This window comes from Nerophis lumbriciformis, linkage group LG24 (assembly GCF_033978685.3).
Source record: "Nerophis lumbriciformis linkage group LG24, RoL_Nlum_v2.1, whole genome shotgun sequence".
Classification (NCBI taxonomy): Eukaryota; Metazoa; Chordata; class Actinopteri; order Syngnathiformes; family Syngnathidae; genus Nerophis; species Nerophis lumbriciformis.
This window is the reverse complement of record NC_084571.2, coordinates 6,858,913-6,885,267: the sequence shown is the minus strand read 5'-3', so window position 1 is coordinate 6,885,267 and position 26,355 is coordinate 6,858,913. Positions and strand designations below refer to the sequence as shown.

General features: G+C 41.3%; 1 protein-coding gene across 1 annotated transcript in view; it reads right to left on the bottom strand.

The window, feature by feature from the left end:
* The window catches only part of tmem104 (transmembrane protein 104), a 106,498-nt gene that overhangs the window by 46,680 nt on the left and 33,463 nt on the right, over positions 1-26,355 (bottom strand). Inside the window, exons 7-8 of the mRNA XM_061981446.1 lie at positions 18,263-18,362; positions 11,193-11,289 (exon numbers count right to left, since the gene is read on the bottom strand). Coding sequence (XP_061837430.1) covers positions 11,193-11,289; positions 18,263-18,362 — 197 coding nt within the window. The remainder of the gene's footprint in view (positions 1-11,192; positions 11,290-18,262; positions 18,363-26,355) is intronic.

Here is a 26,355-nt window from a genome sequence, read left to right as displayed (position 1 = left end):
GAGCATGCTCGCCTTTTGTCCAATATTGAGTGAAATGTACTTGGGAGCTGCTGCTGCGGGCGTTTGAGGCCAAGTGCATACTAGATAGCGTTGAGGGAAGAGGCTTATCTGCATGAGGACAGACAGCCAGGAGCAACTGAGAACTGAAGGGTAGAGTGCCCCATTTTTTTTGTTTAGAGGGAAATATTCTGGCGCTTTAAGTCATCATTGTTATCAGCACAACACATGCCAGAAAAACACACACCTGGGAATAATACACAAGAGTACAGAAGAAATTAGCGGTTACATGAAGCTGCACAAAGTCACAGATGAGTTGCATTAAGTATCACAATGTGACAAAGTAAATACAGTGGAACATAGGTTCATGAACCCCTTTATTTGCAAACTTGTTGATTGACGCACTTTTAGATCGAGCCAAACCGTGTGCGAACCATGTCTGCGTGTACGAACGCTTCATTCATTCATATTGTGTCACGCCTGCAGGAAAAAAAGCAGGGCGCCGCATTTTTGGGGAGGCGGGCTACCCAGTACACTACTGGTCACTTCTCAGCGTTTCAGCCTTTTCTGTGTTCTTTGCCTTTTGACAAGTTTTGACCATTTTGAAAACTCAATATGAGTCCCAAAAAGACAACAGATCAGTGTGGAAAGAAGGAGGGAATCGCTGTGGAGTTGAACAAAAACAAGACAATTTGCGAGGAGTAGATTAATGGCGCTCACAAGTGTGGAAGAATCGTACCACAGCAAGTTTTAAATGTGGTGAGACCTGACTTTTCTGGAAAAATATGCCAAAGCAGTCTTATTACACAGCAGAGGAGAAGAGCTACTCTCGTTCAGCGGAGCCTCTTTTAAAAAGGCACACACACGGCCCCTCCCCTTGCTCCCCATTCTCCCTGTCTGTGCTCCTTTCACAGGCATGTGAGCAACCTTTGAGGAAAAAAAAAATAAAGGAAAATTGAGGGAAAAAAATTAAAAATTCGGCAATGCAAACACAGAAAGAACATTTTTAAAAATCAAGACTAAATTTCTTGCAATTGGGTGCATTTCTACACTATGTGTGACCTTTAGAGTTATTCTCATCTACCAACATTTTTGGCTGTCTTTTTGACAATTACATGTCCATTCTAATGGACCACACAATTTTTACTGGATCATTTACTAACATTATTAACATTGAAAATGCCATGTCAAACATGCATGCAAAGAACTGGTGTAAAATACTTCCGGTGTTGTGACCTCAGTTTACATCCGTCACGTCAAAAATATACCTTCTCGCTGGCTACTTATAATACTGTAGAGCTACAAATCGTTCGGAACCAACAGTGGTCGGATGGTAATCGTCCTATTATGAGTAGCAGCAAAGTGGACAGCCGTCAACGTAGCTCGGAGAACAAACGGAGACGTCAACAAGTAAGCTAGCTAGATGGTTAGCTAACTCGCAAGCTTGTTTTGATGCTCCTGATCGTCTCCCCATCCTGCAACTCAGTGCTGCGTTTAGCAAGGGGAACAACAAGTACATTATTGGAGGCAAGCCTTCAAATATTTTTGGGAGGATTGTATTTTTATTTATATTTCATTAAAAAAACGCAAAGGTGATATTTTAAGGCAAAAATGAATGTCTAAAAACACAGATTTCCGTCTGTTTCTAGTTAATTCCTCCTTCACAAATGTTTATGTAAGTGAATTTTACTTTTATAAATGTTTTTTATTGTAGCAATACGGTTGTTAAAGTTAAGGATTTCTGATCGTTTGTGAGGCCATAAAGGACTTAAATGTGTGTGCGCCAGTTAGCAGATCAGTGCACACAGGGCAGTTGAGCGGGTTTTGGTTTGTTAATAAAGAGAAAGTTGATCCATCGCCTCCTTGTTATGTTTGATGTACAATACTGTATAGCAGTGGTCCCCAACCACCGGTACCGGTCCGTGGATCGATTGGTACCCGGCCGCACAAAAAATAAAAAAAATTAAAAAAAATTATTTTATTTTTATTTTTTATTAAATCAACATAAAAAACACAAGATACACTTACAATTAGTGCACCAACCCAAACAACCTCCCTCCCTCCACTCATTCGCACAAAAGGGTTGTTTCTTTCTGTTATTAATATTTCTGGTTCCTACATTACATATCAATATAGATCAATACAGTCTGCAGGGATACAGTCCTTACGTAAGCACACATGATTGTATTTCTTTATGACCAAAAAAAAAAACCCAAAAAACAAGAAAATACCATCCCCCCCGGTCCGTGGGACAAATTTTCAAGCGTTGACCAGTCCGCAGCTACAAAAAGGTTGGGGACCACTGCTGTATAGCACTTTATATTGCATTCAAAGTGTACAAACCTTTACTAAAAAAATTACTTTTGTCGAGGCTGGAACCCAACATTCATATTTACATTGTTTCTTATACAAACCCATGTACAAACCCTGTTTGTAAATCAAGTTCATAAATCAGTGTTCCACTGTACACAAACACACACCACCACTTTGTGTCGTCAACGACGCGCACACACATTGCACACGCTCCCCAACAACCGGACATGTGCAGCGAAACATTTAAGATGGCGGCCCCCAGAAGGCACGCACATCAAGGTCAATGACGTTATTGTCAGAATAAAACGTTTAGGAGGTTAATCAAAAGGAAGCAGTAGAGGTCACTTTTGAAGCTGCAAGGGATGGAGAGCGAGGCGGTGTCTTAGCTGCACCTCTAAATTAACTCCAACACGCAGGACAGCGGACATCTGAATGGACACAAAATGTAATTGAAACATCTACATGGAGATAAGCCGTGAACAATGCAAAGTCAGCGTAAACGGCTCGCTGCTCATATAGCACATTGATTTTCCAATGGCGCTCCACACGCAGCGAGTGCCATAAATCAGCCATTTAAATGGCGCTGGCCGTGTAACCGACCACTGCCGTGATAAAAGCGCTGCCGAGGAAGTTGGGAAAAGAAAACGCAGCGGGGGGACAATCAAAGACATGAGGTTTAATTGAGGTCTTACGGCGCCCAACTCAAACCCCTAAACATCCCAGGGCGTCCTAATCTTTTCAATCACAGCGGCGCTGCAGGGCGAGGATCAACACTGGCCACGGCGTTACACAACGACCTCCGTGATGATGGCCGTCCGCTGTGAACATGAGGAATCAATCAGCACAGCAAATCACAGCCAATTGATCCTCTTAACAGCTTTCACAGGCTCGGATGAGCAAAATGTCTGTTGGGACATCTCGTCCGCTGACACTGTTGATGTGTGTGAGCTCGATACTGATTAAGTCTGACCACATGAAGAGTCAAGTGGCTGACACTCCGCATGCTAGCACAGGCTAATTGGTCTGCTTCTTAGGAGGAATAACTTACTCAGCGGCCACTTCATAAAAAGTACCTGAACAATCTGACGACAATCAACACGAGGATTGTCATAAAAAGTGCCTTTGCAAACAGAGCTGGAACCAGAAGATCAAGTTCAGACAGAAGGGAATAAGCTTGGGTATTAATGACATGATCTGATACTAGTAGGGGCTGGTACCGGATTCGGTACTTTTATAGGTATCGATTCAGGTAAAATCAAACAAAATATTTGGATATCTTTGTCGCACGTGCTGTCATGTCTGGTTGCAGACTAGGCACCGGCTCAAGGAAAAAGAAAAAAAATGAAGGGCGGACTCAGCCAAACTGCCTCTAAGTAATGTCGCAATTTTCAACACCAACAAAGCAAGTATGCTTGGTAGAAAACATTCAAACGCAAAGTAAGGCTCCACTCTTCCAAATCGCGCTAGCTTGATGCTAATTTACATTGGATCTGTAATTGACGAGTTACTATCAACATTAGCGATTTTACATTGCGATTTCAACACCTCCAAATTTGGTAAATGAAAATTGCAATTAAGATGAATGTTACAATCAAACAGCTAGTGTGTAAAAGGTAAATACAGTATAACAATTTTGTAGGGCACAACATAAGACATTTAGCTTCATGGAAAAAGCTACTTCCTATAGGACATCATACCATTGACAGTAGAGGTGTAAAGATTAATCGATATATCGGTTGACATTCCTTAGCTTCAACTACATCCATCTGGGGTCGGCAAGTTTGCCTTCCGGAAGATAGGCATTGATCAACAATAATGAATAATTGGCCCACTTTCTGGGGCAAGCCGGGCATGCTGAGGAGGGACAGCCTTCACCCTAACCAGGAAGGCCCTATCACTCTATCTAGCAACAGAGTACTGTTTGAGTCACACTTGACTAACTGCACTAGAGCAAGCTCGGACACAGGCAATTACAGTGTTAGTTAGCCCAGATGAGGAGTCAATTAAGCTAGAACTAATCAGCGCCAGGCTGGAAAATTCCTACACACATAGCCTCTCTCTTAGAATAATAACTCACAATGTTTTTTCTGTAGTGACTGTGCCAGAGGTAGTAGACATGGACTGAGGTAGCAATCTATGACGCGTTAAATCTATCGCAGCACCAAGCAAATAATCTCACAATCCCCACTATATCAATTCCTAGATGTGTACCACATCTGCGGTCCCTTCCAGGGTTTCTCGTTGTTCCTATTGGGTTGTGTTTTTTCTTGCCCTGATGTGGGATCTGAGCCGAGGATGTCGTTGTGGTTTGTCCAGCCCTTTGAGACGTTTGTGACTAAGGGCTAGATAAGTAAACTTTGATTGATTGATCTGTGTGCGCTTTACAAGAAGATGACAAAACTGCATTTCACCTTGCACGGTACACGTAGTTGACTTCTTTAAGTCTTAAAAAAAAACAGGTGTTGATAAAAGACTTCCCTGCTCTGAGATATTACAGTACATCATGCTGGAGGTGTTCAACCTCTTGTGCTAATAAAATGCATTTCTTCACATCTTCATTTCCACAAATTACATATAGTACAGATAAGAGTACCGATAAATATTGGTATCGATAAAGAATATTTATAAGGGCATTGTACCGATAAAATTGTAACGATATACATGTTTACCGTTTAATAGCGGTATCGATTCTCAGGTACCAGGAATTGGTAACATACTGGTTCTAATGTGAACGTTACCCATCCCTACTTTCAAGCACTTGTTGCCGGTGGCTGAGTCCGTAATAATTAATAGTAAGTACCGAAATAGGAACCCGATAGCCGGTCTGGCTACTACCGCTCACGTCGGCACTGGTGCAATTATGTGACCAAGTTTTGGTACGCATCTTTTGAAGGAATTCTCTCAAAAAGATGCTAAAATGGCGACCCTATCAATGCAAAATGAGCACATATCACCTCTAAAAGACACTTTTTAAGGGGAGAGGATAAATAGTCAGCATTAGTCAGGTACAACGTGAAAAAACAACGTTTTACAACAATCGTAACATGATGGCATCTTTTTGGGGTGGCAGCGTTAAGTAAGCATCTGGATTATGACTGACAACACCGACCGTTCTCCCGGAGGCCAAGATTTATGGCTATGGCCGAACATAACGACACACTCGTGTAGGATTCGGAACACAGCAGCTGGCTTTATTCCCTCTTTAATACGCCGGGATACTTTTATGTTCGTCATATTCATCGTCAGCCTTGTTCGCGGTCTACTTGTTAAACATTAACGTGAGCAGAAGGCTCATTTGCATTCTGCCTGCGCTGATCATTTAATATCTGATTTATTCCCAGCTTTGTGTGTCCCTTTCAGCATTAGCGCCATTTTTCTCCTCTAATAAGCCATAAATCAGCCTGAGACGCATTCAGGGTGGGGAGATTAGCAGGAATTACAGCGACTTTACACACCCGAAAACAACTTTCGTGTTTTTCTGCAAAAAAGCAGAGCTGCTTTCATCGACTCAGAAGTGCTTCAATTAGCCCGTCTGCAACATGAATGATGGAGTGGGAAGTGGAAACACAATCGGAATGGTTAACTGCGAGATCATTTTGGGACTATAGCCCCTCTTGAATACTGGGCCAGTTGTCAGTGGGGACACGAACAAGCCTGTGTGGATCCAAGAAGAAGACCCAGCTGCCGGTAGATAGTTAAACACCTACTGGCTAAGAGCGAGCTCTCAATTATTTAAACTCATCATTCAACAGTCTGCCAAGTGTCTTTGGGCCAGAACCTTTGACACGGTCCACTCCGTGTACTTCATGCTAACAGGAGGCTGAGGAATGTTCCACCACAAGCCAGTGGGGTTTCCAAATGATTTCATCAGAAGTCAACCAGAAAAAAAACTGATTTCATGCATGAACGTGTAGGACAAAAACGCTAAAACAGGACAAATCCTATTTAAGAAAGTTTTTTTGTTTTTGTTTTTTTTGTCATAAAAAAATACAATCATGTGTGCTTACGGACTGTATCCCAGTAGACTGTATTGATCTATATTGATATATAATATAGGAACTAGAAATAACAGAAAGAAACAACCCTTTTGTGCGAATGAGTGTGAATGAGTGTAAATGGGGGAGGGAGGTTTTTTGGGTTAGTGCACTAATTGTAAGTGTGTCTTGTGTTTTAGAGCTTATTGTTGGGTGTTTTATGTGATTTAACAATTTTGTTTACATTGATTGTTTGCCCTGCGATGAGGTGGCGACTTGTCCAGGGTGTACCCCGCCTTCCGCCCGATTGTAGCTGAGATAGGCTCCAGCGCCCCCCGCGACCCCAAAGGGAATAAGCGGTAGGAAATGGATGGATGGATGATTGTTTTTCATGCTTGTGTTGACATTTCCTTGGGGATTATAATCAGAGGAAGGTTACATTTGATATACAAATGTTTACATTTAATGTATTTTTCTCCTGCTTTTTACTTTCCATAGGTTATAGAAAATGTCAAGAATTATCAATATCGGCCGATATAAAACATTTATATAGTGATAGAGTTTTCAGCCATATTGCCCAGCCCTACTTATGACATCATTAAACAATTTGCTTAATTTTTAATGACACGTGAGCAAAAAACATGAGTAAAATATCGATGACAAATATAAATTTGTCACCACTAAATCGCTCTATTGCAGCGGTTCTCAAGTACCACCATAATGGCCAATATTAAAATACAGTAGCGTAGTAGGCTTAAGTATTCATTAAAACAAGGCTGAGCTTTTATTTTTGGCCACTGTGACATTACACACAGTTTGAACAGCAACACTGTGTTTAAATATAGGATAATAAAACACTGTACTTTAATTCAGTGATTCTTTGGCGTACCACTAGATGGAGCCCACATTTGAGAATCCCTGCTCTAGATGGGTCTCAATACAACGGTACGTCGGGATGAATGTTCAATTGGTTCTGTGACTCGGCTGGTACCTCAAAAAAACCTTATTGCGAAACCGCCTCGCTCGCTGAATTTAAATAATACACATTACATTTGTGCTTGGCCCGTAAAACATCACAATTAACAGGTAACATGCCTTTTAAAAAGAAAAATAAACTTTTAAGATAAAAATTGTATGAAAAAAACAATAGAATGTAGTACAAAAAACTACAGTACTTTTTGGAAGTAATTTAATATTTCCAGCATTTACCGTGGCGAGTGGATTTCTCCATCAAAGACAACATCAGCAGCTTCTCCATATTTTCATGGTCAGCTGTTTGGATATTATTTTAACATACTTGGCAGGCATTATTGACTCGTTTTGCTTCAGTGTAATGTGGACTAGCAGGGCTACGCTCTAACTACTTCCGAGTCCAATAACAAGATCTGATAGCTCAGGCACAGCTCATTTTATTACCTATTCTGTGTTTTATGTTGCATGATTGCACCAAGAAAAATTCCTAGTTTGTGAACCCGTTCTCAAACAATGGCAATAAAAAACTATTCTGATTCTGAGTCAATTACACGCTCTGTCATGTTTTATGGATGATGTATTTCTTTAAGTCAATGAATATTATCCACTTCTTTCACACTCACTTTCTTCCTTGCCATGCTTGGAAAAACACATTTATTGCTAGCTATAAGCTAATGCTAGCGAGCATTGAGTTTCACTGCGACATTCGCTACGCCACCTAGTGGTGGGGAGGTTCATAACTCAAATTTTGCAGAGAGACAACTCGTATTTGTACTTGCTGAATATATTCACTCTCTGACAGACCAGGTGCTTATGAGGCGTGTTAGAAAGGAGAGTTACGGTGCCACCTGCTGTACAGGGTTGTAACAGTCCCATTATAATGTGTTTATGAGCAAGTGCGTAACAGGTAGCGCCAAATTTAACCCTGTGGCGAGCGATACAAATAAATTAATGTACGGACTCTTTTAGGGTAAGTGAGCAAAAAGCAAACAACAAAGAGGCATCTCATTAATATATTTATTTTCATTATGTTTTGGGCTTAGGGAAAGAATGTTAGGGTAGAAAGTCGTCACCAATATGAAGTTGGCCCCCTTATCGTTGCAAATATTAAAATAACACTGACATTCGTTCTTGCTATGTTTATGCCGTAACATTTTACTTTGTGCCGTTATGGTTTTTAAAATAAATTTTCTGACTAATGTCATCTGGCCTCCCCACCTTGTCAAACTTGTTTTTGTTTAACTATTATAGTTGTTATGTCATTGATAAGGGCGTAACGATTTGATTTAACAACGATTCGATATTTGTGGTTATCGATGCGATTCAGGAAAAATCTCATTTTATTGGGACCATTGGATCCGTAACGATTCAGTGAGTTGAAATCGATTCAGTACCTTTTTAGCAAAACCAATTTAAGCAGTGTGACTGTGAAACAGTGGATACTTGACACTGCAGGTGAAGTTTCCTATATTCATGTTATATCTTGTAAGGGAATTATGTATGAATGAATTATGGATGCAAACAAGCAAGTAAAGAACAATTCATGGCCAATGCATTCACCTCTTATTTGAATAAAGTGCAAGCAACACTTTAGTTTAAATCAACAACAGGAAACTTTCTGCTCACATTTTCAATATTCAAGCAATTTTCAATAAAAGTGCAGGAACCAACATTTTAACCCCAGATTTACCTGCTAAATAAACTCCGCAATACAGTATCTGTTCCCCGCCATGGTGTCGCCGATGACGAACAGTGTCCCAGGTGTGTGGATGCATGTATGCTCCCTCATCCCTGTTAATGGTGTTGGCCCCTCGCTGCCTAATTTCCATATCCTCCTTCATCCATCTCTTCTATTTCTTTCTCATCGAATGACTTCTCCTTGTCTTTCGGAAATCGGTGCATCGCCGTAACTTGCTCCACTGTCACTGGCTTAAAAGTTATGTTGGGGCTTCATATTATTGTGTTGTGTCGTTTGTATTTGCTGTGGCTTTTGCAATGGTGCTGTAGCTGAAAGTTGTTGTGTTGTAATTTATGCTATTGTCTTGTGGCGTTTGCGTTTTGACCTTTCTTGACCACCCTACCTTTCCGCCATTTTTTGTTTTTTGTCAGACGGGCAAATAGACGTAACGTTTAACGTCCTATTTTTATAAGTGCTAATCTTCATATAAAGTCTGCCGTTCTTAAATCCAATGGTTTAATTTTTCTAGTATCGATAAAATCGACCTAGTCCGTTTTAAAACGATGTTGGATCGATACCTATCTTCCTGAAGGCCCACTAGCTGAGCACAGATTGATGTACTTGAAATTTAGGAATATAAATCCATCTATCGTTACACCCCTCCCAGCAGGCACAAGACATTAAAACTACATTGAGAACTTGTTGAATTAGGTCCTGACATTTAGCAACTCAAACATAACGTTGGAACAACATTCTTTTTGACGACGTTAAATCAATTTTGGTATCTGACGTTGATATAACCATTGATATTTGATCATTTTCCAACCAATATTTTACAAAACAAATACAACGTTGTAACAACTTGCTTTTTGACGACGTTTATTCAATGTCAGGTTGCGACGTTTGACAATTGATATTTGGTCATTTCCCAACCAACAATTTACAAATACAACTATTTTGCAACGTTGTTTTAAAGTCAGTTTTAAAGGTCATGTTTGTATAATCAATGTTGTATCAACGTCTTGTGCCTGCTGGGTTAGTTACTGTTATATTTTTTATGTTATTAACGTTTTATGGTTCATAACCAGCCCCCCGCCCCAGTCAAAATCTCCCAAAACTTCTCCCACTCGTTTGAGCTATGTTTGTGATAAAATAAAAATGTGTCTATTATAATTTTTACGTTATAAACGTGTTAAATATTCATAAACAGCCCCATAACATAAAAAACTATGATGCTTAGCAAAATATTTTGCAGCAAAAATGAATGGGACAAGTTGTGGGAGATTTGGACAAAATGGAGGGGCTAGATGACATCACTAGTCAGAAAATGTATTTTAGAATAGGTGAAAAACCGTAAGGGCACAAACAAGAAGTTTCATAGCGCAAACAAATGGCAGTGTTATTTCAATATGTGCAATGATATGGGGGCCAACTTCACACAGGTAAAGTCATACACTGTGGATAGGTGCTAGCATGATAACGTTAGCATGCTAACATTTAGCATGTATCAAGTAAGTTATACGAGTAAGGCGTTCAGCTGCAAAATTGGCTAAAAGAGGTGCACACTAATGCTAGCATGCTAATAGTTAGCATGTGTTATGTAAGTTAAAAGGAGTCTGAGGTGTTTGGCTGCAAAATTGGCTAAATGGATTAAATCCATGATGGTTCAAGTACACGAGCCTGTGGCACAAATTGAAATTATTCATATTACATTTGTTGGCAAAGCTTGGCCTATCAGGTTTTAATGTTAAATCTCCTATTCCTCCCCCCTAGTTTACCTTTTCCGACTTTTTTATGACAGGGCGACCCATCAGTCTTCCTGTTGTGTACACCACTGTAACTGTATATTGAAAATAATCTCCTTGTATTTATTTTTAAGTGCAATGACAAAGTTCTTCTGTTCTATTCTTCTGCATGACTTGAGGTGGTTTTAAAAGTGGGAGTGAGGACTGCGAAGGGGAGATCTGCACATCTATCAGTGCAGCGGAATTGAGATAAAGCAAACGAGAAACCAGAGTTTGGCTCACTTAAGACTTCAAGGACACGTCCACTCATCGCACAAGCGGCCTGAGCAACGTTATCAGGGGAGCCGAGTGAGCGATGGGCCCGCGGGGCTTCAACGTGCTGTCCAGTGTGACGATGACGCACATTGTGGGCTCATGCCGTTGAGGAGACAAGCGCCGCTACATTGTCATGGTTGCCAACGAAATGAGTGAAAAAAATAAAAAAAAGTTTCGGTTGGCAGAGGAATGACTCACCAGAAACACCCTGTAGGCATCTTTCCTGGTGACGGAGCCCCAGCATGCATCTGTGTCGTTGTACTTCACAGCTCCAGCGCTGCACGAGTGGTTTCCACTGCACACAAGCGATTACAGCGTAAGCAATGTAATGTACAACAGCATTAATGGGGAGCTGCACTTTTTGGGGGAATTTTGCCTATAAATGTACAATCCTTATGTATGACAAGAACACATATGTTTTTTGTTTTTTATCCATTCTAAGGCAAGGACGAGGTGGCTAACAATGCAGCTAATGGGAGTACACTAATGTGCCCATAAAGCCCTCTAAAAAAACATCCAAAACGGCCAACAATATTCCATTAACATCTCGTGACCTAAATTTTAACCAAGTATTAGCGATATTATTAAAAGCGCTAACGCAGACAAACTATTTTTAGCAGCGCACAGAGCGCTAACTAGCTTATGCTGCTATATTGACACATTGAGCTGCTGCATCGCATCGGAGTTGGTGAAAGTAATTAGTAGATTATAAATCATGCCTCTCACTTGGATAGTAGAAGGTTGTGGACATAAACTGAAAAGTTGGTCAACTTTGACATCCCACATACACCCTGAGATGGCGAGAAAGACACAAAAAGACGTTCGTTTGCGGCCCCTTTTTATTTTATTTTATTTTTTAATTTAAATTAAATTATGATAAATTCTTCATCCAAACGGGAAGATATGAACATCCGATCAGTCATACCAGTGAGAGCAGACATTGTACAGTAAGTCAGCGTTTAACCGCGCCCTTGAGAGGGTCGCCAAAAAATATCTGTTTCTTAACTGTGGTCTATATGGTTGGCAGCGGTACTCAGTTGTAATACACTTTTCCACCACTTGTGGCAGTAATGACAATATCAAACAAACTGAGTTAAAGTCATAGGAGTTTCTTAAGCGCAAAAAATATGACTTAAGTGGTGAAGCTGTATTTTCATTTGCAATTACATTTCATTGACAGTTTAGGAAAGAAAAAAAAAAGTATTTAGTTAGAATTTATTTATTTTAGCACTGCGTAATTGTAAAAAAAATATATTGATTAGTCCATTCTTTTGCAGTAAATTTGATAAGTATTTAGTTTAGGAATCAGCCTGACCTAAGCCTTGATAATAATCTTTGTGATTAACACTTGCTTTCATATCATTTGACAAGGGTTGTCCTGTTAAACTGTTAGTGGGTTAGATATAATTACTGAATAGGAATCAAAGAGCAGGAGCATCAAAAACCAAGAGAAAGATGACTAATTCAGTGTTGATATATGAGTGGGCCCAGGGGCCTTCTATAGTGGAACAGTTGGGCCACAAAGTAAAAAAAAGTTGCTCCTCGTTTGCTCCTCTCAGTCCTCTTGACAGCTGCTCATTTGGCGATGTTAATGTAAAACAGAGTTAACTTTTTTAAATGTTTATCGTTGCAGCAATATGGTTGTTAAAGTTGAGGATTTGTGTGATTTCTGATTGTTTGTGAGAGCACCAAAGGGACATGTGTGTGTGTGTGTGTGTGTGTGTGTGTGTGTGTGTGTGTGTGTGTGTGTGTGTGTGTGTGTGTGTGTGTGTGTGTGTGTGTGTGTGTGTGTGTGTGTGTGTGCGTGTGTGCGTTGGCAGAGTAGTGCATACAGGACAGTTCTGCCTGTCGTTGTTGTTTCAGATTGTTCATAAAGGGAAACAAGATCCATCACCTCCTTGTTATGTTTGTTGATAGATGGTACTGTATAGCAGGGTTTGTTAACCTATTTGACCTTAGGGCCCAATTGTTTAACTACAGAGGGGCCCACTCAAATATTAACACTGAAACAGTAATCTTACTCATGATTTTAAATGAATTCAGTAATTATTTCGAACAGGATAAACCTTTTTAAATGATATGAAAGCATGTGTAAATCATAAAGATTATTACCAAGGCTTAGGTCAGGCTGATTAATAAAAGAAATCCTAAAGAAATATACCGCAAAAAAAGGGCATTTAGAAAAAAAATAAAAATAAATGTATACAATACATGAATTCTAATCAAAATTATTAATGAAAAATATGTCTCTTAAAGCCCAAATAAAAATACAGCTTCACCACTTTAGTCATAATTATTGCGCTTAAGAAACTTCTCTATGACTTTAGCGCCAGACTTCTATTTGTTTTTTACAGAGTCGTGTATGGAGAGAGTAGGACCAACCTGGTTTCAAACAATCTCCTTAATGACTGAGAAACACATTTTTTTGGTGAGTTTCCAGAGGGCGCTTGGGGGCCATGCCCTATAATTAAGAAACTGTTGTATATCACTTTATATTGTGTTTAAAGTGTACAAACCTTCACTAAAATGTGGACCTTTGTCAATGCTGACCCATTATTCATTCCATGTTCAAGAACCAATTATGTCTGTAAATGGAGGTTCCGCTATAGTTCTGTTTACATTATGTACCTAATAAAGGCGGATTATATCTCCACAACACGCCTTTATTAGTCACGCACGGTGAACCGTGCGTGACTGCTCGCTGTTTCGAAAAAGCTAAGTATCGTTCTATTTGTGTGCTTTTAATTGTTCTGCAGCTTTCTTTATTACTTTCTCAACATATTTAGTAGTACTATTTAACTTGCAAATCACCTGATCTCTGTCTCTCCACCCCTCCCGCAGCTAGCTAGCAGCTAGCTGCTAAGCTAACGAAGCTAGCGCGGAGAAAGGCGCCGCCGGTCGTTGGAAGCGGCTCCCCGCACACCGTGACCAGGACTTCTCGGAAGACAGCAGGAACTTCACTCGGTGACAGAAAACACCGTGAGTATGGCTTCCTGCGCGTCTTGCACCTTACTCACGGAGAGGCTGGCTCTGCTAGAGGGCCGTGTCCGCCAGTTAGAGCAGAGTAATCTCGTAACTTTAGATGTTGCGGACACATCTGCTAGCGTTAGCTGTAGCGAGCTAACTAGCCCAGCCTGTAGTAGTCCTAAGCGGTCTACAAGCTACGGTGTACCGGTTGAGACGCATAATAGATTTAGCTCTTTAGCTAGTCCTACACCCCAGTCTACCGGGCACCACACCTTAGTCATAGGGGACTCCATCACCCGAAACATAAAGCTTAGCAAACCAGCCACAATTAAGTGCATCCCTGGGGCCAGAGCACCTGACATTGAGGCTAATCTTAGGGAGCTAACTCGCAACAGGCCTAGTAAACACGTACGACAGGCTAATCGCACCACTAGTTATGCGAATATAGTTGTACACGTTGGCTCCAATGACACTAGAATGAGACAGTCAGAGATTACAAAGAGAAACATAGCCAGGACTTGTGATCTCGCTAGAAAGATGTCCAGGCATCGAGTAATTGTCTCTGGCCCCCTGCCTGCGAGAGGCAATGATGAGAGATATAGCAGATTAGTCTCGCTTAACAAGTGGCTGGCTAGCTTCTGTAGACAACAGGGACTAACGTTTATTGATAATTGGCCCTCTTTCTGGGGCAAACCAGGCTTGCTGATGAGAGACGGCCTTCACCCTAACCAGGAAGGCGCCATCATCCTGTCTAAAAACATAGACTACTGTTTAAGTCACATTTGACTAACTACACTAGAGCAAGCCCGGTCACAGGCAATTACAGAGCCTGCTAGTCCGGGTGAGGAGTCAGTTAAGCTAGAACTATCCAGCACCAGGCTGGATAATTCCTGTACGCATAGCAATTTTCTTAGAAAACACACAACTCACATAATGTGTTTTCTGTTGTGAATGTGTCCGGGGTAGATATGCATTCTACTGAGGTGGCAAATCATGATGCGTTCAGTCGATCGCAGCTTCAAGCAAACAATCTGAAAATTCCCGTCGTATCAATTCCTAGATATGGTCGAAACTATTTAAAGTGCACTACGTATAATAAACGCAACATTATTAATATTGCTACTACGGATATTTTAAACAAAAACTCGTCAAAACAGCCCAATACTTATAATATGGGCTTTTTAAACATAAGATCATTGTCTCCCAAAACGTTATTAGTTAATGAGGTCATTAGAGACAACAATCTTAACGTCATTGGTCTTAGCGAAACCTGGCTCAAACCAGATGATTTTTTTGCGCTAAATGAGGCATCTCCTCCTAACTATACGAATGCGCATATTGCCCGTCCCCTTAAAAGGGGTGGGGGGGTCGCACTAATATACAATGAAAACTTTAACCTTACCCCTAACCTAAATAATAAATACAAATCGTTTGAGGTGCTTACTATGAGGTCTGTCGCACCGCTGCCTCTCGATATGGCTGTTATCTACCGCCCCCCAGGGCCCTACTCGGACTTTATCAAATAATTCTCAGAGTTCGTTGCTGATCTAGTGACGCACGCAGACAATATAATCATAATGGGGGACTTTAATATCCATATGAATACCCCATCGGACCCTCAGTGCGTGGCGCTCCAGACTATAATTGATAGCTGTGGTCTTACACAAATAATAAATGAACCTACGCATCGCAACCGTAATACGATAGATCTAGTGCTGGTCAGGGGTGTCACCACCTCCAAAGTTATGGTACTCCCGTATACTAAAGTAATGTTCGATCATTACCTTATAAAATTCGAAGTTCTGACTCATTGTCAACAAACTAATAATAATAATAACTGCTATAGCAGCCGCAACATTAATGCTGCCACAACGATGACTCTTGCTGACCTACTGCCTTCGGTAATGGCACCATTCCCAAATTATGTCGGCTCTATTGATAACCTTACTAACAACTTTGACAATGCCCTGCGCAAAACCATTGATAGTATAGCACCGCTAAAACAAAAAAGGGCCCCTAAAAGGCGCACCCCATGGTTTACAGAAGAAACCAGAGCTCATAAATTATCATGTAGAAAGTTGGAACGCAAATGGCGCGCGACCAAGCTAGAGGTTTTCCATCAAGCATGGAGTGATAGTTTAATATCGTATAAACGCATGCTTACCTTAGCTAAAGCTAAATATTACTCAAATCTCATCCGCCTCAACAAAAACAACCCTAAATTTTTGTTTAGTACAGTAGCATCGCTAACCCAACAAGGGACTCCTCCCAATAGCTCCACCCACTTGGCAGATGACTTTATGAATTTCTTTAATAAGAAAATTGAACTCATTAGAAAGGAGATTAAAGACAACGCATCCCAGCTACAACTGGGTTCTATTAACACAGATACAACTGTATCTACGACTGATACTGCAATACAAAATAGTCTCTCTCTTTTTGATGAAATAACATTAGAGGAACTATTACGGCGTGTAAGTGGGATAAAACAAACAACATGTTTACTTGACCCACTTCCTGGGAAACTTATCAAGGAGCTTTTTGTATTATTAGGTCCATCAGTGCTAAATATTATAAACTTATCACTTTCCTCTGGCACTGTTCCCCTAGCATTCAAGAAAGCGGTTATTCATCCTCTGCTCAAAAGACCTAACCTTGATCCTGACCTCATGGTAAACTACCGACCGGTGTCCCACCTTCCCTTTATTTCGAAAATCCTCGAAAAAATTGTCGCACAGCAGCTAAATGAACACTTAGTGTCTAACAATCTCTGTGAACCTTTTCAATCCGGTTTCAGGGCAAATCACTCTACGGAGACAGCCCTCGCAAAAATGACTAATGATCTACTGCTAACGATGGATTCTGATGCGTCATCTATGTTGCTGCTTCTTGATCTTAGCGCTGCTTTCGATACCGTCGATCATAATATTTTATTAGAGCGTATCAAAACACGTATTGGTATGTCAGACTTAGCTTTGTCATGGTTTAACTCTTATCTTACTGACAGGATGCAATGCGTCTCCCATAATAATGTGACCTCGGACTATGTTAAGGTAACGTGCGGAGTTCCTCAGGGTTCGGTTCCTGGCCCTGCACTTTTTAGAATTTACATGCTGCCGCTAGGCGACATCATACGCAAATACGGTGTTAGCTTTCATTGTTATGCTGATGACACCCAACTCTACATGCCCCTAAAGCTGACCAACACGCCGGATTGTAGTCAGCTGGAGGCGTGTCTTAATGAAATTAAACAATGGATGTCCGCTAACTTCTTGCAACTCAACGCCAAGAAAAAGGAAATGCTGATTATCGGTCCTGCTAAACACCGACATTTATTTAATAATACCACCTTAACATTTGACAACCAAACAATTACACAAGGCGAATCAGTAAAGAATCTGGGTATTATTTTCGACCCAACTCTCTCCTTTGAGTCACACATTAAGAGTGTCACTAAAACAGGGCACAGGTCCGGTGGCCATGGATGAAGTGCTGGCTGTCCAGAGTCGGGACCCGGGGTGGACCGCTCGCCTGTGCATCGGCTGGGAACATCTCCGCGCTGCTGACCCGTCTCCGCTCGGGATGGTGTCCTGCTGGCCCCACTATGGACTGGACTCTTACTATTATGTTGGATCCACTATGGACTGGACTCGCACAATATTATGTCAGACCCACTCGACATCCATTGCTTTCGGTCTCCCCTAGAGGGGGGGGGGTTACCCACATATGCGGTCCTCTCCAAGGTTTCTCATAGTCATTCACATCGACGTCCCACTGGGGTGAGTTTTTCCTTGCCCTTATGTGGGCTTTGTACCGAGGATGTCGTTGTGGCTTGTGCAGCCCTTTGAGACACTTGTGATTTAGGGCTGTATAAATAAACATTGATTGATTGAACAACTTTACTGCAGCCTGTCTTTTGCAAGTATGAAGAGGTACCATTGTTGCAGGCTCCCATCCTGCCACTAAAACAACACAATGTGCTTTTGCAGCTTTCGAGGGCCACCTGTGTAAGTTGATAATAAAACATATTCGCATCCCAGCCTGGCCAAACGTCGCGTAATAAAAACAGGTCTGGAAGCCAGTGGACACGTCCGAGATTCCCGGGAGCAGCAGCAGGGGGTCGGCGGTGTCAGCTTATTGTCTCACTCGCCGCAAACACATCAGCCAACCTGGTTGTTCTGCCAGAGCGCGAATTGCAAACGCGGAGGTAATGGGGGGCGGAGGGTCGAGCCATAAAAATAATTTCATATGCAAGTTTTATTCCTTAATAAAAGAGAATACGCGATAAAGCGCTTTCTCACCATGCCACCTCCATCAACGAGATAGGGACAGCTGCGGCGTAGATGGCCAGGTCTCCGTACAGGTACACAATGATGCAGATGTAGAACATGTTCACGCCCACTGAAAGACAACATTGGAAGGATCAATAAAAGGTTTAATAGGACTCCATCAGCTGAGCAAACACCTCATCAGGAAATGTTGTTGGCAGACAAACATGGCCAGCGTGTGCTCGCCTGTTTTAACATGCGCACTCATCCCTCAGTGTTACTGCTGCAAAATATTAAACAGCAGTAATTAAATACAATAATTAACACACAAAAGTTTTCCTTGCCGCCCGGCTTCAAACAGCCAACTGATCATCGCTGTGACCCGCTCATCCATCACCCTCCGGGGGCTCACGACCGGGCGGGGGGTCAGCAGTTAGCGGCTAATTGATTACTGCCAAGGAAAGTCAAGGCAGGTCCACTGAAGGGGAATAAAAAGTGGCAGATATACAACTCCACTGCTTCTTCCATCAAAGACTGTGTTAGGGAATCAAACGGTGGGAACGATAGCAGCGCGTAAACAAGCATTCATCAAGTTAATGAGCACAAAACCACACTTTGTGCAGTTAAATATAACATAAGATGTTAACTACGAATGTAATGAAAAGGGAGTAAGTAAAGCTGACGTACAAAACGCACCTTTGAAGTTATACAAAAGCTCGGAGTTTAAACAGTCTTCATAATTGACGTCCCTTTTCTTGTCAGTGAAGTGGATTTTACTTTGTTAAATGTTTACTGTTGTAGCAATATGGTTGTTAAAAGTTAAGGATTTTTTGTGGTTTCTGATTGTTTGTGAGGGCATCAAAGGGACTTCTGTGTGTGTGCATGTGTTGGCAGAATAGCGCATATACAGTAATTAACATCTTGCCAAAGACAGCTGCGTTAAACGAGCATCAAAGTGTTTTGGTTTAACATTGGAACATATTACAGTAGTTACTAAAGGCTGCACCCATTACTAGCCATAAAAAAATATTTTTGATATTTAAAACTGTAACGATAAAAACGGTAATATTGATACCCGTGGTAAAACTCCTAATTGTTATGGTTTAAGTTTATTTGACGGTTAGTATAACCGTTTTAAATCAAAGCGATGAAAAAAACGTGATAACTGCACTTTCATAAACTCACGAACTGACTGGCGCCAGCTTGGTAGCTTAAATGCTAACATGAAACCAAAACTAATAGTTCATTATTATTACACATTTTTAACTACCTTCCAACCCAAATTCAAACAAATGTAACTAACACTACATTAGTAGCATGAACAAAAGTATTACAGATTCATACCCAAGTCAATCAGATATTTGAATATTTTTGGTTTAAGAAACAAAAAGGATAATATAGTTTTTTACAATACTACATGTTGAATAGAAATATATGCAATTGCATGCATGTATTTTTTTCTGTCAAAACAAAAACAATAAATACATTGAGTAAGAAGAGATTAAGTAGTTTTATTTCCACATAAAATGATGTGGTGGGCCAGATCTGGCCTCCAGGCCTTGAGTTTGACACCTGTGGTATAAAGTTATCAGAAGCAAACGCCGACACCGCAAAAAAGCGGGGCTTTACTTTGTTTCCTATGGGAATTACGGTTTTCTAAATCGAAACAAATCCAAGGTGAACCAGTGGACTGCGTGTGGCCTGTAGATTAGGGGTTTTTTTTAGCTAAAAGAGTGATAATTTGAGTCCATGTATCAACACAGACGAGGTGAATGAGCTCAGCATGAGCGTGGCGATGATAGCCATCGTCGCTATGTTAACTAATATTTCCCAATTATCATGATCCACAGGCGCTCGTTCTGCAAAATGTGTCTGGGCGGAGGAGCGAGAGGTGTCGTCATCGTCCATCAGCAGGATGCCGGTGAATGACAGCCGCCATTACAGCCACCCAGCAGCGAAGCTACATTTTAATTAAGTTCTCATCACCGGGGGGCGGATGTATTACCGCATCCAGGTGAGCACGAGGCTTATAAGATTGTTTTTTGTTGTGGTTCTCGTTAAAATTGTGTACCCAATGGTACTTTTCGAAGAGAGTGGGATCCTTTGGGAGATCCAAAAATGATGTCCCCTAAAGGGGCATGAGAGAAAATAATTGAGAACCACTGGTATATGACAATAAGCTAACATTAGAATGAAAAATAAATAAAATACTGAAGGTGCTTGGTCACAAATAAATGACTCATCTGAGGCGCTGGAGAGACTTCCACCTCATTAACCTTGCTGCGCTTACATTCAAATCTGTCTGCTGGGGAAATATCAGAGGGAAAGTTTGATGAACGGATGATTCAGAGCGTCACAAATTGAGTCTAAATGGAGCCGAGCCCTGAGGAGGCAACGACACAGACACTTTGTCCCTAAAAATAAGCAAATAGGACAAAGCAGAGAGGTGCCACCTTGTAAACACACAAACATATGCAGGACGCAGCTCACTGGCTCGACATGTAAATACAACATTTATAGCAGATTAGACATGTAAATGGAACAGACAGGTTTATACAACATTTACAGCACATTAGACATGTAAATACAATATTTACAGCACATTAGACCTGCAAGTGCAACATTTATAGCACATTAGACCTATAATTTGCAACATTTATAGCACATTAGACCTATAAATACAACATTTATAGCACATTAGACCTATAAATACAACATGTATATCACATTAGACCTATAAATGCAACATTTATATCACAGACCTATAAATGCAACATTTATATCACATTAGACCTATAAATGCAACATTTATATCACATTAGACCTATAAATGCAACATTTATAGCACATTAAACCTATGAATGCAACATTTATAGCACAATGTGCTATAAATGTTCCCATTTAAACATTTATAGCACATTAGACCTATAAATGCAACATTTATAGCACATTAGACCTATAATTTGCAACATTTATAGCACATTAGACCTAAGAATGCAACATTTACAGCACATTAGACCTATGAATGCAACATTTATAGCATAATTAGACTTATGAATGCAATTTTATAGCACATTAGACCTATAATTTGCAACATTTATAGCACACTAGACCTATAATTTGCAACATTTATAACACATTAGACCCTCTAATTTGCAACATTTATAGCACATTAGACCCTCTAATTTGCAACATTTATAGCACATTAGACCTATAATTTGCAACATTTATAGCACATTAGACAGGTAAATGCAACGTTAGACATGTAAATACAACATTTATAGCATATTAAACAGCTCAATAAAACATTTATAGCACCTCAGATAGGTAAATAGAACGCTTAACACAGATATGTAAATCAGGGGTGTCCAAAGTGCGGCCGCCAGCTATATATTTTTTTTTTAATTGGCCCGTAACATATTTTAAAGACAAAATAAAAACATCCTGGGTTAGAACATTGGAAAAAAAAAAAAAATATGCACGGTGATTAAATGCACTACCCGAACTTAAATGCTATATCAGAATGTGTAAAGTACAAAGTTATTCAACTCTGGGGTGTTCGGCTGTAAAACTGGCAAAAATGTTAGCATGCAATAGTTAGCATGTGTCAAGTAAAGTCTTATGACTCTGAGGTGTTTGGCTGCAAAAATAGCACAAAAAAAAATAGCATGTTGATGTTAGCATGCTAGCATGATAACATTAGCATGTTAACATTTAGCATGTATCAATTAAATTATACAAGTCTGAGGCGTTCAGCTGCAAAATTGGCCTAAAAGAGGCAGCACACTAATGTTAGTATGTGTCAAGCAAGTTATAAGAATCCAAGGTGCAAAATTGTCTAAGCAATTAGCATGCTCATGTTAGTAAAGACTTCCTGAGGCTGAGCCAATCAGTGGCCACGATACTAGTAGGGATGATGTTCGAAACAGATTGTTTGATAAGAAAAGAAACGAATCCATGGACTCGAATCCCTTTTTGAGAACCGGTTCCCGTTATCGAGGCCACTATAGTAAAGAAAAAGAGTTGGTTCTTTATTCAAATCCCTGGGAACAAATCCTAAATGGGCAATGTTATGCCCATTTGATTGTACACTCTTACTGACACCTTGTGGCGATATGAAAATACTACGCGTCAATAGTTTGGGCACTTCCGGGTTGACGTCAGTTAAGTTCATGAGACAATTGAGAAGTAGACAAGTTGTGTTAGCTCTTACAAGCCTTGGAAAAGATAAGTCTGTAAGTAAACTGTTTAATTTGTTTATGTAACTCAATATTAAGGTGGAAAGTGGTTACATTTGATAGTAAGATGTTTATTGAAAAACGATTTTTGTGCACTGTTTCAATGGATGTTTTGAGGACTTAAAATGGCTGCCAGTCGTGTATTTTCACCATCGAAATAGTTTCAACACTCAGAAGTATTTGTTTGATGATAGTACTGTATATTTGTTTGAAGCTAATATTAACATATTGTGTATTAAATTTCAGTATGTTAATTGAATCACTTCGAGCTGCTCTTTGTCTGGTCTCTCACCTAGGACCAGTTTGTCTTGGGAGACCCTACCAGGGGGCATAGAAGCCCCCGGAGACCCGGAGGCCCTCGAAGACCTCCATGAAAGATAAAAACAAAGGACCCAGATTTCCCTCGCCCGGACGCGGGTCACCGGGGCCCCCCTCTGGAGCCAGGCCCGGAGGTGGGGCACGATGGCGAGCGCCTGGTGGCCGGGCCTGTCCCCATGGGGCCCGGCCGGGCACAGCCCGAAGAGGCAACGTGGGTCCCCCCTCCAATGGGCTCACCACCCATAGCAGGGGTCATAGAGTATGGGGTAACGGACTGTCTGATTGTGGCGGTCCGCTCCCTGTATGCTCGGTGCCAGAGCTTGGTTCGCATTGCCGGCAGTAAGTCGGACACTTTTCCAGTGAGGGTTGGACTCCGCCAAGGCTGCCCTTTGTCACCGATTCTGTTCATAACTTTTATGGACAGAATTTCTAGGCGCAGTCAAGGCGTTGAGGGGATCTGGTTTGGTGGCTGCAGGATTAGGTCTCTGCTTTTTGCAGATGATGTGGTCCTGATGGCTTCATCTGGCCAGGATCTTCAGCTCTCACTGGATCGGTTCGCAGCCGAGTGTGAAGCGACTGGGATGAGAATCAGCACCTCCAAGTCCGAGTCCATGGTTCTCGCCCGGAAAAGGGTGGAGTGCCATCTCCGGGTTGGAGAGGAGATATTGCCCCAAGTGGAGGAGTTCAAGTACCTCGGAGTCTTGTTCACGAGTGAGGGAAGAGTGGATCGTGAGATCGACAGGCGGATCGGTGCGGCGTCTTCAGTAATGCGGACGCTGTATCGATCCGTTGTGGTGAAGAAGGAGCTGAGCCGAAAGGCAAAGCTCTCAATTTACCGGTCGATCTACGTTCCCATCCTCACCTATGGTCATGAGCTTTGGGTTATGACCGAAAGGACAAGATCACGGGTACAAGCGGCCGAAATGAGTTTCCTCCGCCGGGTGGCGGGGCTCTCCCTTAGAGATAGGGTGAGAAGCTCTGCCATCCGGGGGGAGCTCAAAGTAAAGCCGCTGCTCCTCCACATCGAGAGGAGCCAGATGAGGTGGTTCGGGCATCTGGTCAGGATGCCACCCGAACGCCTCCCTAGGGAGGTGTTTAGGGCACGTCCGACCGGTAGGAGGCCGCGGGGAAGACCCAGAACACGTTGGGAAGACTATGTCTCCCGGCTGGCCTGGGAACGCCTCGGGGTTCCACAGGAAGAGCTGGACGAAGTGGCTGGGGAGAGGGAAGTCTGGGCTTCCCTGCTTAGGTTGCTGCCCCCGCGACCCGACCTCGGATAAGCGGAAGAAGATGGATGGATGGATAATTGAATCACATAGCTTATACATTTGTCATTGTGTTTATATCAGTTTTAAAAATAATAATAATAACAGTCCAGTGCAAGACAAAAGTAAAGATAGGAAAAGACAAAGCAAGATCAACAACAATAAAGAGCCTAAATGGATTCATTTGCTGTGGAACTTTATTAGACGTCTTGGATTGTTTGTTAGCTGTCTGCCTGTGTGTAGATAGTATGTTCCAATAGCAGCAGAAGTGCACTTTTTGGAGAGCTGTATTATTTTCAGTTTTGTGCCCAAGGGACTGATTTTATTTAACACTATATTGTTATTTATACACCTATAGTGATCACAGAGACAGGTTGTTTTTGTGTTACTGTATATATTTGTTTTTCTGAAAAATCCCACTTAATATACTTTGGGTAACAACAGTGAATATTTATTTATTTTATTAGGGGGGTAACAGTCAATATTTATTTATTTTATTTTATTTTTTTTCTTATAAAATAAAAGTGAGCTTTTGTTAAACCATCCATCCATCCATCCATTTCCTACCGCTTATTCCCTTTGGGGTCGCGGGGGGCGCTGGAGCCTCTCAGCTACAATCGGGCGGAAAGCGGGGTACACCCTGGACAAGTCGCCACCTCATCACAGGGCCAACACAGATAGACAGACAACATTCACACTCACATTCACACACTAGGGCCAATTTAGTGTTGCCAATCAACCTATCCCCAGGTGCATGTCTTTGGAAGTGGGAGGAAGCCGGAGTACCCGGAGGGAACCCACGCAGTCACGGGGAGAACATGCAAACTCCACACAAAGATCCCGAGCCCGGGATTGAACTAAGGCTGAAACGACGCGTCGACATAGTCCACGTCATCGGTTACGTAAATACGTCGACGTCATTTTTGTGCGTCGGCGCGTCGCATATTTACGTCACACCACTGTCATGGCGGAGCGCAGAGCAAACGATGCGAGCGTGGGGAAAAAAACACGCCAAAAGTCGTCAAAAGTGTGGGAGTATTTTAATAAACGGCCTAATAATGTTGTTTTATGCACACTGTGTCAAGCGGAAATGGCGTATCACAGCAGCACAACGGCTATGAACGAGCATCTAAAAAGAAAACATCCGACAGCGTTCATCCGCGTGAGTATACGTTGTCATCATTACAAAAAAACATGAATGTGTCATTTGTATCTGCGTTGTAAATTCATAAACTAAAGCACCGTTTCGCTCTGAGAGGCGCGTTTGGCGTGCCTGTTCAGTGTTTACAAAGACGCGCTCCTCTTTAACGCTAACGTTAATAAGTTGTACAAATACCTTTTACAACATTAACAGTTACATATACTATCTTTAACGCTAACGTTAATAAGTTGTGCAAATACCTTTTACAACATTAACAGTTACATATACTATCTTTAACGCTAACGTTAATAAGTTGTGCAAATACCTTTTACAACATTAACAGTTACATATACTATGTACAAACGAACAATTAACTTCACTTTAATCATACTATCATTGTTGTGTTATTAAACCAATTTAACAAGATAATGTGTGTAGTTTAATTAACCTTTTGTATTAAAGTAAGCTGTATTTGGGTATATTTAAAATGAAAATTAATTGTTGTCTCTTATGTTGCAGCAAACGACAAAGCAGTGTCCAGGATTTTTTTCCAAAGAGGCATGGGACTGAATGCACACCCCAAGTGGCCGCTGACCTGACTGATGGTGTCCTGGAAATGATGGTCATAGACATGAGGCCATTAAATATGGTAGAAGGGGAAGGGTTTCAAAAAATGATCAAACGGTTTCACTCTGGCTACACACTACCATCAAGAACCCACTTCACTAAGCTTATGGAGCAAAAATACACAAAGAAAATGAATGAAGTCAAAGCAATCCTGAAAAATGTGAAAGGAAAACTGACACTCACAACTGATGCATGGACAAGTATGGCCACTGAAGCTTACCTTGGTGTCACCATTCACTTTGTTAATGATGAGTGGGAGCTTACCTCAATTAACTTGACAACAATGCCCCTCAATGAAAAGCACACTGCAGAAAACATTGCCTCTTGGATTGAGGATGTTGTCAATAAGTTTGAAATAAACATAAAACTAGTACAAGTCATTGTACATGACAATGCTGCAAATGTTGCAGCTTTAAGAGTTCTTGAGGAAAGACATGGTGTTTCATCCCTCAGATGTGTTGGCCATACTCTACAGCTTGTAGTTAACCATGCTCTAAAGGACAACCACATCAGCAGAGCTTTAGGAGCAGCAAGAAG